This window comes from Talpa occidentalis, unplaced genomic scaffold, assembly GCF_014898055.3.
Source record: "Talpa occidentalis isolate TD23 unplaced genomic scaffold, MPIMG_talOcc4v2.1 talOcc4.7, whole genome shotgun sequence".
NCBI lineage: Eukaryota > Metazoa > Chordata > Mammalia > Eulipotyphla > Talpidae > Talpa > Talpa occidentalis.
In genome coordinates, this window is record NW_023605083.1 from 135103811 (window position 1) to 135117141 (window position 13331).

At 64.3% G+C, this 13331-nt stretch overlaps 1 protein-coding gene across 1 annotated transcript; it reads left to right on the plus strand.

Annotated features, from left to right (window-relative positions):
• Positions 1-3539: 3539 nt before the first annotated feature.
• On the plus strand, positions 3540-7256 carry ENPP7 (ectonucleotide pyrophosphatase/phosphodiesterase 7). The gene is made up of 5 exons (XM_037493353.1): positions 3540-3792; positions 4590-4735; positions 5438-6061; positions 6502-6730; positions 7168-7256. The coding sequence occupies exons 1-5, from the start codon at positions 3540-3542 to the stop codon at positions 7254-7256; spliced, it is 1341 nt and encodes a 446-aa protein (XP_037349250.1).
• Positions 7257-13331: the final 6075 nt, after the last annotated feature.

Here is a 13331-nt window from a genome sequence, read left to right on the forward strand (position 1 = left end):
TCCTCAAAAAGCTAAAACGAGAGCTGCCTCGTGACCGGCACCCCCACTCCTGGGCGGCCTGTGAAGACGAGGCCTGAGGCTTGGAGGGCAGCGGGCACCCCCGGTGCTTGCTCCCTTACCGCGACTGAGCCGGCCCGGGCGGAGCGTCAGGAGGAGGTGGGCAGCCCACACCGGGAGGACACTCAGCCACGAGCAGAGATGACACGTCACTCGTGGTGAGGGGGGCACAGAGTAGATCCCTTAAAGGGGGCATCCAGGGCCACTGTCAGGCGGGGGTAGAGGGACTAGCACAGCCATTCACCAGCCACAGGCGCCGGGACCCTCGGGCGCCAGCGCCGAATCCCGGGGCACCAGACCCAGACCAGGCCAGACGCTGCGGGGGGTGCCGGGAGCCAGGCCTGAAGGTGGAGATAAGGAAGGGACATCGTGTCCGCCCCTTTCATATTCTACATAATTATCAAAATCAACAACAAACCCCCCCCAGGAGCGACCCTCCCAAGGGGAAGGCGGCATCAGGGCAGTCTCGGCCCCGCGCGGGGCAGCAGGCCCTCTGCCCTCCTGTGCCCACGCAGGTGCGCCTTCTCGCCAACTCCCTCCGCAGGGCAGCGGCCTCCTGCCCACCCGTGCCGGTGCCCACCGGGGCTCCTCTTCCCCGACCGCTCTCCTCGGGGCCCCGCCTGCGGCCACGCGGCCCCCCCAGCAAACCCTGCGCTCTCGGGCAGCCCTTCCCGCCGCTGGGGACTGCGCGAGTGTCCTTTACGCCCCGGCCCTTCCCCAATCAACCTGCCCTTTAAAATAACCGACGAGCTGGCAGGGCTCGTGCTCAGCGAAATAAGCCAGAAAGAAAAAGGAAAATGCCGGAAGGTCTCACCTATGGCAGGAATCTAGAAAACCTACACAAGGGACCAGGAGAAAGACTAATTAATACACAGTAAGAATCAAAATCAACCGGCAACTCTAAGCCAGAGACACACTACGGGGCTGGAGGGGGCGGGGAGAGGAAGGATTAGGGTCGAAATAAGGGGGGTGCAGTTGTATGGGGAATCTAACCACGATGAAAATGCATACAGTGTGCAAAAGTGAAACATGATGTAAGAATTATATAAAATAAAATATAAAAAAAAAAAAACCGACGTCTCTGCCTCGGGGGGGAACTCACCGGTGCCGCTGAGAGGGGAGCTCTGGGGAGACTCGCCCCAAAGGAAACCCGAGGACCCCGCACCCCAAACCTACCGACTCCAAAAACCACCTGTCAGCAAGATGGAAGGAACATGAGGGGATTATTTAATGTGAAGTCAACTAGGGGAGATAAATGCCTGGAGATTTCCCAGACGCAGATAAGCGGCCGGAACAGTGAGGAATTGATAAACACAATAAAAATAAGCTCACCACGAACGCTGATAAGACGCAGAGATTAGCAGAGGTCAAGAGGGTGGGATGAGCGTGAGGGTGGAGGGGCCGGGGATGGTTTGAGGATTTGGTTTGTTTTTTTCTTCCAAAATAAACAAGGCACGCCCTGATGCGCTGGCCTGGCTGCGGCGGGGCCCCCACCCAGAGCAGATGCCCCCGCGCCCCGGGGTGCCCCTCCTCGCCCGGTCCCGGGAGGACTCCTTTGTGCTCACCGAGCAAATACCAAAGGGCTTTCAGAAACCCGGGTCCACGGACCTAAAAATATTTGGCAAATTGCCGCTCACTCTATCTTAGCTGCCGCGGGCATGCTCACGGACACGGCCGCTGCCCCCGCTGAGCCCACGGCCCCCCCCCACAGCGGCCGAGTCCTCCTGCGAGAGGCCAGCAGAGGGTGGACCTCCAGCTCCGAGGCGCCCGGCCCTCACCTGCAGGGCTAAGGGGGAGCCTTTGAAAAACACCCGCCACGCCTTCCCTTGTCACTGCTTACTGCCCGGCCGACCGCCCGTCTCACCGCGCCCGTGGGGTCTTGGGCAGAGACTGCGCCCCATCGGCCCCCTCTTGGGGCAGCCACATCCCCTCTCTTAAAAGTGTCAGCTCCCTAACCTATAAAAAACAGCACCACCAAGGGAAAAAAAAACAATTTTAAACACTTTTTTAATTTAAAAATTAAAAAATAAATTTAAATTTCTGTGTAAACTGATGGCTGCTGCTTTTTCACCTTACAGCCAGCTCATGCACAAAAGGTTTCTTAGGGGCCTCCCTGGGGGCACAAGGGGTTAAGACGCAACCTATGAAGCTGTCCGCAGCCTCTGCAGTGCGAGTTCCAGCCCCGGCCAGGGAGCCTCCCACACAGCGCAGCAGACCTCTCCCGTCTCCCGCTGCTCCCCTCAGCGGTGTGTTTCAGTCCGTCTGCCTGTTCTGCTCCCCACTCTGTCTCTGGTGAATCCTCTCACCCCCACACCTCTAGCCTGCACCCCAGCTCTTGTATGCATAAATAAATAAATCTTTAAAAAAAAAAGTTTCTTAGGAACAGAAACTTTCAGACAGAGCGCCCCCCCCAGAGGCCATCACCCGCCCTTAGCTGCTGGGCCCCACCCCCTGGAGGGCGCCCTTCCTGCCTCCCCCACCCACAAACCACAGCAAGTCCTTAAGCAAAACCTCTAAGCCCCCCCCTCCTGTCACTCTCGGAGCCCGTCCTGGTCACCTGTGACCCCTGGGGGGGTCACCTCCCTGCAACTCCAACATCCACCCGAGTCGCACCCACAAATGGAGCAGCGTTTTCTTGAATATTGATCTGTTTCTGTCCCTTGTGTAAGGCCCCCCACCCCCCCTGCCAGCCACCCCACTTGCCTCTGCACCCCCGCCTTGGTTGTGACCCCAGAAACACTCCCTCAGATGCCCTCCCTGTCATGCCAGACCCGTCAATGTCCCTGGGGCCCCTCGCTCTCCACCACCCTGTGTGCTGGCCCCATGCTGTGTCCCCAGCCAGAGCGGAGGGTCCCAGAGGCTGGAAGTAGGGGGCAGGAAGAAGGGGTGGGGAGAGGAAGCAGGAAAGAGGGGCGGGGGCCTGGGCAGCCCCTCTGACAACCTTGTTGAGTCCCAGACCCGTGCACTTCTCTGAGCTCGGGGGGCTCCCCTGGTTCGGGGTCCCAATGGACAAAGCCAGTCTCAGGCTGAGCTGCTGACCCTCAGCTCCCGGACCCTTGGAAGCCACCCCCAACACCCTAGCCCAGGCAGACCTGAGGGGCATGTACCCCAGAGACCTCCCTGCATTATGGAGGCGACCCCTGGGCTCTGGGGTCAGCATGAGCAGGCACAGAACTGAGCATTGCAGAGAGGGCAGTGAGGACGCCCGGCCAGATTCCCTCCTGCACTCCCGGCCCTCAGGGAGGGGCCCCTCCCTCCCCGCCCAGGACACAGGTGCCCAGAGGGGGAGGAGTGTCCGGGAGGACCGGCTGGCAATAAAGCCAGGGGCCCAGGGCCGGGCGCAGGACCCAGGCGATCGGGAGCCTCTTGCTGAGACTCAGGTATGTGACGGTCTTGCTCTCGGTCCTCACGGGCAAGCACAGCCATGACCCTGGGACTTTGCTCTGCTCCTGCGCAGGACCCGCCAGCACCCTGGGCCCATCATGAGACTCCTGGCTGTCCTCGCCGTGGCCCTGGCCACCCTCCTGGCGCCAGCTGCCGGGGGCCCTGTCCCCAAGCAGGACTCCTCCCGGAAGAAGCTGCTCCTCGTGTCCTTCGACGGCTTCCGCTGGGACTATGACCAGGACGTGAGCACCCCCCACCTGGACTCCATGGCTCGCGAAGGGGTGAAAGCACGCTACATGACCCCCGCCTTCATCACCATAACCAGCCCCTGCCACTTCACCCTGGTCACCGGTGAGCGGGGGGGGGGGGCGGCGGGGGGACCAGGGAGCCCACGGAAGGGTGCCCGGGTGCCCTGCCCGCCGGGGAGGCACCATGCAGCCCAGCAGACAGCCGGCAACTGGCCTCGCGCGGCGACCTGGAAGGCGACCCACCCATGGTCTCATTTTACGTGGAGACCACAGCCTGGCGGGCATCCTGAGGGCATCGGGAGGTGAGGGTGATGTTCTAAAAGCAGGAGGGGAGGCAGAGGCTCAGGCCTCGACTTCCCACCCTGGCCATCTGGCTGGGCCGTGGCTGTTCAGGCTGGGGCGCTAAGACCCAGGCAGCGGAGGGGGCCGGCTCTTCCAGGGGTGCTAGAGGGGTCCCTCTTCTCTTGTAGGGACACCTGCCGGGGGCTTAGGGCCACCCTAATCCAGCGTGACCTCATCTTAGCCTGATCAATTATACCCGCAAAGACCCTATTTCCAAACAAGACCCCACTGAGGCCCCAGGTGGACCTGACCTTGGGGGGACACTCGGTGCCCCTGCGCCCAGGCCTGTGGTGCACGCTGCCTCTCCCTCTGCAGCCACCTTTCACTTGGCCTGAGGGACGCGCCTTCGGGACTCAGTACATGTGTCCTGTGCAAAAGTAAATGCGCGTCCCCCAGCCCACTGACGCGTGTGAACGCCCACGGAGGATAATCAGAGGACCCTTTGGTGTGGCCGGCTCCAGCCGCCCGGGGGCAGGGTGTCGCCGGCGGCAGGACACCGTAGGGCGGGCACGGGGAATGTGGGCCCTGAGCCCGCCCCTCTCCGCCCCGCCCCCACAGGCAAATACATCGAGAACCACGGCGTGGTGCACAACATGTTCTACAACACCACCAACAAGATGAAGCTGCCCTACCACCCCACGCTGGGCATCGACCGCTGGTGGGACAACGGCAGCCTGCCCATCTGGATCACCGCGCAGAAGCAGGTGAGCGCCCCCGGGCTCGTGCGGCCACACCCCGCTGGGAGCCTGCTGGGGGAGGTGGGGCCCCCTGGGGGCCACAGATGACAGGGACACGGGTCTACCCAGGAACCCCGCCTCTGGGGCTCCCTGGCGCTGCAGGCGTGGCTTTGGGCCAGCAGTAAATGGGGCTTCTCCAGGTGAGCCCAGGATCAACTTGGGGCGTCAGTGAGCTCTGGCAGGGCGCCAGCCCTGGCGGGGTCTGCTCCCCCCCACCCCCCACCCCCGGCTTCTCAGGCACTGAGTCTTGGTAAGAGGCCTGCTCGGCGGGGACGGCAGGCTGATGGGCGGACAGACAGATCCAACTCTGGAGAGACGGACAGATGACCAGGAGGAGGTTGGAGGTGCCGCGGGTGGAGGAACTGACGGACACGCCCTGAGAGACGGGGAGAGGCTGAGCGGCTGGCCAGGAGGCTCCCCAGGGCAGGGACCTGGGGCCGCAGTGACGACGAGGACTCTGCCTGTCGGGGACATTTTTATCTGTCCTCTCCTTCAGCGCCGCGTCCTCGGCCGCCTCTAGCGCCAGCGTCCAGGGAGCGCTCCTGGGAGAAGGAGCCACATACCCACCGCTGGGAGCGGGCGAGCCAGGGGGCATGAAGTGGGCCTAGGCGCCCAGGGGCTGCACAGGGGGTCCGTGGCCTGTCCCCCTAACACCGCCTGTCCCCGCAGGGCCTGAGGACCGGCTCCTTCTTCTACCCCGGCGGGAACGTGACCTACCAGGGCATGACCGTGACGCAGAGCCGAAAGGAGGGCGCCCTGCACAACTACAAAAACGAGACCGAGTGGCGGGCCAACATCGACACGGTCATGAGGTGGTTCACGGAGGACAACCTGGACCTGGTCACGCTCTACTTTGGGGAGCCCGACTCCACGGGCCACAAGTTCGGCCCCGAGTCCCAGCAGAGGAAGGACATGGTGGCGCAGGTGGACCGGACGGTGGGCTACCTGCGGGACCGCATCTGGAAGAGCGGCCTGGCGGACCGCCTCAACCTGATCATCACGTCCGACCACGGCATGGCCACGGTCAACAAGACCGGCACGCTGGTGGAGTTCCACAGGTTCCCCGACTTCTCCTTCAAGGACATCGATTTCGAGCTCCTGGACTACGGTCCCAGCGGGATGCTGGTCCCCAAGCCAGGGATGATGGACAAGGTGTACAACGCCCTCAAGAACGCCCACCCCCACCTCCACGTCTACAAGAAGGAGGACTTCCCCCAGGCCCTCCACTACGCCAACAACCCCAGGATCACCCCGCTGGTCATGTACACCGACTCGGGCTATGTCATCCACGGGGTGAGTGGGGCCGGCGCCGGCCACGCGGCGTGCTCAGCTGCTGATGCTGTCCTTCTCGGACGAAGCACCCCCATTTCTAGGCAGCCCCCGCCGTGTGCGGGCCATCAGCACCCACGCCTGAGTGGGGGAGTGGAAGCCGGTGGCTGCGCGTGTGCGCGCCCGAGCATGCATGAATGCTGGCACTTGTGCCGGGGTGTGTGTTGTGTAGCTGCATGTGTTTCCATGTGTGTCTGTTCTGTCTGCCTGCACGGGTGTGCCTGTGGGGGCACGCATGTGCCCGTGTGCAGGATGACGTAGGGCGGTGGACGCGGGCGTGCGGGAGGCGAGGCAGACGGCCTTTCCCGGCACCAGGTCTTCTCCTGATCTTGTGGGCTCTGCATTCAGAGAAACTGAGTCTCAGAACCCTCCCCCCACGCCTGACGTCCAGCCCCTCCCCACAGAGGCTGAACGTGCAGACCAACAAGGGGGAGCACGGCTTCCGCAACGACCTGATGGACATGAAGACCATCTTCCGGGCCGTGGGCCCCAACTTCAAGAGGGGGCTGCAGGTGGAGCCCTTCGAGAGCATCCACGTGTACGAGCTCATGTGCAAGCTGCTGGGCATCGTGCCTGAGGCCAACGACGGGCAGCTCAGCACGCTGCTGCCCACGCTGACGAGCGGCTGCAGCGGTGCGTGTCTGCGGGGGTAACTGGGTGCCCCACCAGCCCCAGGGGCCGCCCTCCCCTTCCCCCCAGCATCTGGGCTCGAGCCCCCCACACCGCACGGGCACTTGCGCCTCTGGGCAGCACCCGGGGAGCAAAGTGGATGTGAGGGGCCCCGCTTACGATGAAGAAGCTGGGGGACGGGAGCCGCTGCCCAAGGGGCAGTCCTCCCGGGGTGCAGCACCTCCAGGCCCCCACTTCCCCATGTTCCTGGAGTCCCCCCACCACCCTCCACCCACGCCCTTACCCCTCCTCAGGGGCAAAGGTGACCAGGGAAGGGATGACGGGATGACGGGCCGGGGCTGGGTGGAGGCGGGGGAGAGATGGAGGCAGGGGCTCTCGAGGGGGCAGGGCAGCTACCTGCCTCTGAGGGCTGGTGACCAGCTCCCACCTCCTGCACGCAGGGTCGGCCCTCCTGCCCGGCGGCCGGCTCCCCTCGGTGACGGTGACAGGCCTGCTGGTGGCTGTGATTCTTCTGGCCAAGGTCGCATAATGCTGCTCAAGGTCAGGGGCCCTGGAGGGGAGGGGGGGGCAGGGGGAGGGGAAGCTCACGCCCTGCTCCTGCGGAGATAAACTGACGCCCCCACTGCAGACCTGGGCCCCACTCCCACCCACCGCAGCAGACACCCGTCCTGGGGACCCTGGGCGGAGGCTTCCAGGCTCTCTGCTCCAGGCTGGGAGCAGTTCTTCCCCGGGCATCAGCCCATCTCCTGCCACCGAGCCTCGGGGCCCCCAGGGACGGGGCACAGGACTCAGGAGCCACAGTGGCTGGAGTCTGGAAGGAGAGAAAGGTGGGGTTCCTGGGACTCCCCAGCTCACTGCCACCCCAGAGTCCCAGCGGGGCCCATCGCTCCATTCTCTAAAACTTCGGGTGGAAGCGGCTCGGGTCAGCACCGGGCTGAGGCCAGGGGCACACGGTGGGCCCGACAGCCGGGCCCCGCCCCTGCGCCTGGCGCTTAGGGGCTCGGGAGAGCAGACGACAGGAGAGGATGGGCTGACGCCCGAGCGGGCGGGCAGACACCGTGTGACCCAGGGAAGACCCAGACCCGGAGACAGGCTGGTGGGGGCCAGGGGGGCTCCCCACCCCCGCAGGCCGCCTGGGAGGAGACCCGAGGATGGAGGATTTCAAGGCCCGTCTGACTTGAGCTTCCAGAAGCCGATGTCAGGCAGAAACACGAGGAGCCGCCCCGAGCCATGCTGGGGGTGCAGGGCCCCTGCCCAGAGCAGCTGAGGACCCCGCTGGGCACAAGGCTGCCCATGCACGGCTTCTTCGGGCAGGGCCGGAGTCCAGGGACCTCAGCCACACGCGGGGCCCCGGGCCCTGCCCAGACGGCAGCGGACAGCACGCCAGGGAATGAGGCGCCTGGCGGTCCCCTCCCTCGGGCCTGAGTGTGTGGGGGCCAGGTCTCCCGGGAAAGGCACGACCCCCAGACCAGCCTGGGGAGGGGGGGCTCCCTGCCCTCCTCCCGGCCCTGGAGGAGGATCTAGAGTCCTCGCAGTCTTGGCCCCCTGCGCCGCCCAGGCCCGGCTGAGGGTCGGGAGCTCCACGGGCCCTTCAAAGCCCAGCTGTGGGCAGCGCGGGCAGACCGGCCAACACATGCCCCTGCCTCTGCCCCTGCCCTGCCCACGCACCTCTGACCCCTGTCGTTCCAGGCCCCTCTGAGTCTCCGCCCTGGGCCCGCAGCCGTCCACCGGACCCAGCCTCGCTCCAGGTTGGCGGCGGACCCCACACACCTGCCCGTGTCCCCACCGCCCCACACGCTTGGGCCTGGAGGTCAAGCCGCAGCCCCTGCCCAGGTGTGGGCCGCACCAGCCTGCACGCTGGCCACGGTCCTGACCCCCTCCTCCCTCCCTCAACACCCTCCCAGAGCCCGCCCCACCAGCCCAGCGGGCTGAGCACAGACCGGAGGCCGCAGGCCTGCAGCAAGGGGCCCAGCCCCAGCTGGCCCCGGGGGGCCCTGCGCAGCCTGCCGCCCTGGGCGGGCCGGCCTGCCCCACGCTGCTCCTGCCCTCACTGTCCCCACTCCCACGGCACCTGGGCTGGGGCTCGGCATGGGCTGGGTGCCACCGGGAGAGGGCCCCAGGGTCGACGGCACATTAAAAGGGATGAGGGCCTCCCCTGAGGGCCTCCCCTGGTGGTGCAGGCAGTTGAGCGCCGCGCTGTGAAGCTGTCCGCAGCCTCTGCAGCGCGGGTTCTATCCCGGGCGAGAATCCCACAGCGGCAGACCCCTCCTGTCTCACCCGCTGCTCCCCTCAGCAGTGTATTTCGTCAGTCTGCCTGTTCTGCTCCCCACTCTGGCTCCGGTGAATCCCCTCACCCTCCTGCGCCTCTGGCCTGGACCCCGGTTGTTGTGTAAATGAATAAATCTTTTAAAAATTTTTAAAAATTTAAAAAAGGGACGAGAGGCTCCGTGCAAGCTGATGATGGGGTCCCCCAAGCTCTAAGTCACAGGGTTCAGCCAAAAATGACAGCAGTTACAGCTCCCCAAGGAAGGGATGTGCACACGAAACACCCCCTGAGCGCTCTCCGGAGAGTGAGTGCCCACTGGCCCCTGAGGGGAGCCCCGTGGCCAGTGCCCGGTGACCGCCCACTGCCTGCGGGCCGGCACGTCCACGTTTTCCCAGCGCAGGCTCCCGAGTCTGTCCCCACCAGCGGGCGGCTGACCTCCCCATGCAGTTCCCGTCTGAGGATGGGCTGGAAGGAGAGCCCAGCTGCTGGGGTCCACCTTCCGAGGCCAGGCCGGGCCTGTGCTCGCCAGCAGCTGGGGGCACAGAAGCCCGGGCCCAGGGCTGACCCTGCGGGTGTGGCTCTGGGAACAGACCCACACAGTGGATTTATCTACTTATGCCTACAGGAGCTGGGGTGCAGGCCAGAGGTGGAGGGGGGGCGGTAAGAAGATTCGCCAGAGAACAGGCGGATCCACTGAAATCCAAGGCTGCGGGGCCAGCAGGTCTGCTGCGCCCTGGGGGTTACTCCCTGGCCGGGGGCTACCGAGAGCTTCCCAGTGCCGACACTGACCCCTGCGCCACCAGGGAGGCCCCCAGGTCACCGTCTTACAAGCACCCAGCTCCGGGGCCCACGCCCTCCAGCCTGCCCCTCTCATTTCCGTCCTCGTGTCTACTGGTCTGTGTGTCTGTGGTTTCCATCGCGAGGGCAGGTGGGCCCCACACTGGTCTCTGTCCTGCCAACTCACGCTCGCACCACCCTCCAGCTCCTTCCATTTTGCAGCAAACGGCCCCCTCACCTCCCAAGGCTGAGGAGTGTCCCAGGTGGACAGTCCCTCTGCCTGCCCCGGCCCTCGGGGGCCCTGGGGTGTTTCGGGCCTCGGCTGTGTGCAGGGCCACGGACGGTGGGGCGGGGGGCCGGGCGGGGCTGCCACGTCACGTGGCACTTCCAGTTTCAGTGGGACGGTCCCTGCCGGTTCCCAAAACGGCAGCACCAGGTCATGTTCCCCCCAACAGCGTGGGGGCTCCCCCCACCTCGCGGGCACTTTTTCTGAGGAGTCTTTCTGGCCCTTCCCACAGATGCGGGATGATGCCTCCTGCGGCTCTCGTTGGCATCTGGAGTCTTCCCGGCCTGCGCCGCCTGCATCTCCCCCCAGGAGGTCCCCGCTCAGCTCAAGGCCCGTTTCTAAGCGGGCTTGTGTCTCAGTGGCTCGGCCGGTGGCTCCCCCCGCACCCGGAGGCCGACTCCACGTGGGCCGCGGGGGGCAAGCGTCCTCCCCCACGGCTGCCTTTAGCGCTAACACTGCCCGTCCCGAGCAAAGACGCCCTCTTGATCGTTCACCTGCTTCCACCCCCTCCCTGGGGGTCCCTGAAGTCGTGCCAGCACTGGTTTCGGGGGACACATCGCCCCTCTTCCTCCATGCATCTGGCGGCTCCAGGCCTACACCCAAGCCTTTCACCCACGTAGATTTATCTTTGCTGTGGAGTCAGGGCTGATCTGGTCTCGCCCTTCCACAGATGACGTCCAGTTCCCCAGACACGTCGTGGAGGGGTGGCTGGTCAGGACCTGCCTCTCCCTCGCTTCCGAAGCCCCCTCCCTTCCCTGGGCCACCTGCCGCTGAGCTCCCCCGCCCCCCAGGATAACCCCACCTGCCCTCTGAGCCACCTCACCAGGTCCTGGGGTCCTGCCTGCAGAAACACCCTTCAACTCCCCCATCCCCATCCAGTGGTTTCCCTAGAAGAATTGCCCCATCCCCTGCCAGTGGCCACACCCCAGGAGCCCCCGCACATCTGCCTCTGGCTCAAAACCAGGCTGGGGGGGAGGGGACACTTGCGCGCCTCCACATCAGGGGCCACGCCCCAGGGGTCTCCAGAGCCACCTGCCCTCGCTCTGGGGCCAGGACCCAGCCCGGTGTACTTTGCACACCCGAGTCACTTGGCTGGCTCCAGCGAACAGTGAGGAGAGAGGAGAGAAAGCAAAGCAAAGTGATGTGGTGGGTCCCGGTGCTCTACCCCAGATGTATGGTGCCACAAGAGCACCCCAAAAGCCATGGACTCACTGAGTCAGCTGCTGCCATGGGGTCCACGGGCTGTTTCCCATGTGTACAGCCTCGGGGTAAGGTGTAAGGGTCAGGCCCTGGTTTCAAGGCCAACGCTGGGGCCTCCCTGGCCTTGTCTCCTCGCCCGCAGAACCGGCACATCGCAGCTGCTGTCTCGGGGGGTCCGTGGAGCCTGTGAGTTAATGCTTGCAAACTGCTTCAAGCCCTAGGGCCTGGAGTACGGAGAGCGCGAAGGAAGAGTCAAACCACCCTGTGCCCGCTGCCATTTGCCAGCTCTCTGGCCTCCCACAGCAGAGCCTCCCACAGCAGAGCGGGAGGCCCCACCCCGACAGGCAACATAGGGGGGTCACTGCCCACTTAAGCTTCTGCATATTTGTTCTTGGGGTCACCCCCTGCCAGGACCCCCTGCAGGACCCGTGCTGATTCTCTGTTGATGTCGTTCACGTAAACATTTTCCTTTTAAAATTAAAATAAAAGAGAGAGTGTTGCTTTAAAGAAAAATGTTAAGTAAATAACAGGGCCTTGGGCCTCCCCGGTGGCACAGCGGTTGAGCGGTTGAGCGCTGGATTACGAATCTGCTCGCAGCCTCTGCAGCGCCGGTTCCATCCCCGGCCACCCGCGAGGTCCCACATGGCGCGCAGACCTCTCCTGCCGCCCGCTGCTCCCCTCAGCAGTGTCCTTCGGTCCTTCTGCCTGCTCTGCTCCCCGCTCTGGCTCTGGTGAATTCTCTCACCCTCCTGCGCTTCTGACTGTACCCAGTGCTTGTATAAATAAATAAAAATTAAATAAAAAAAAAAAACAGGGCCTCCCTGGAGGGGCAGGGGTTAGGTCTCAGCGCTATGAAGCTGTTGCCAGGCACTGAGGCCTGAGTCCATCCCCGGCCAGGGAGCTACCCACAGGGCGCAGCCGACCTCTCCTCCCTCCCCCTGCTCCCCTCAGCAGTGGATTTCACCAGATCCGCCTGTTCTGCTCCCCGCTCTGTCTCTGGTGATCCTCGCACTCCCACACCTCTGGCCTGCACCCCAGTTCTTTTTTTTTTTTTTTTGAAAAGATCTATTTTTTTTAAGATTTATTTATTTATTTATTTGTGGCAGAACCGGGGTACAGTCAGAAGCACAGGAGGGTGAGAGGATTCACCAGAGCCAGAGCGGGGAGCAGAGCAGGCAGAAGGACCGAAGCACACTGCTGAGGGGAGCAGCGGACAAGGCAGGAGAGGTCTGCGCTCCATGTGGGACCCTCGCCGGCCGGCTGGGATCGAACCTGCACTGCAGAGACTGTGGACAGCTTCACAGCGCGGCGGTCAACCTCCTGCGCCACCAGGGGAGGCCCTGCACCCGGTTCTTGTGTGCATACATAACTTTAAAAAAAGAAAAGAAAAATGTTGACTAAGTAACAGTGCTGGGGCCAGCGGCTCTGACAAAATGCGCGAAGGCCTCTGGCCAGCAGTGAGTCCGCCGATGCCGCCTCCCTCTGGCCGGCTTCCGTCCCTCCAACCTGGCGCCGGCACAGGGAGCTACTGGGGCAGCCCATGCCCCGGCCCAGCGTCCAGTGATCCCCAGGCCTCTCCACAGAAACACAGGGTAAGGCCGCGACCCCACGTCCTCCCTGGCGCCGGCGGAGGGGCCGAGCACACTGCTGAAAACTCATGTTGAAACTCGCCGTGCAAAGTTCACTTCACTCAGCCCAACAAAGCCGGAGTCTGGAGAAAAACCCAGCGCGGCGATTCTGGCGCTGCTGGCCAAGGTGCCACACTCGAGGTCAAATCCAACAAGGGCGGGGGCTGGGGGGAGCTGGCGGGGGGCTCGTGGGGCGGTGTGGGGAGAGAGCCTGCGCCAGAGCCTGCCCTGCCCGCCGCTCCTGGGCTCTGCTCCAGGCTCCGGTTCTGCGGGGCTCATGGTGAAACAAGCCTCGCAGGCAGGATCGCAACAGGAGTTTGTTTGCTTTTGATAAGGTGCTGGAGGGCGGGAGGGCGGTGGAGGAAGACCGCTGGTCCAGCCCTGCCCGCTCACCTTGGCCGGGGATTAGCTCTAGCTGGAGGGGCGCGGGGTCCAGCCAGGGGTCTC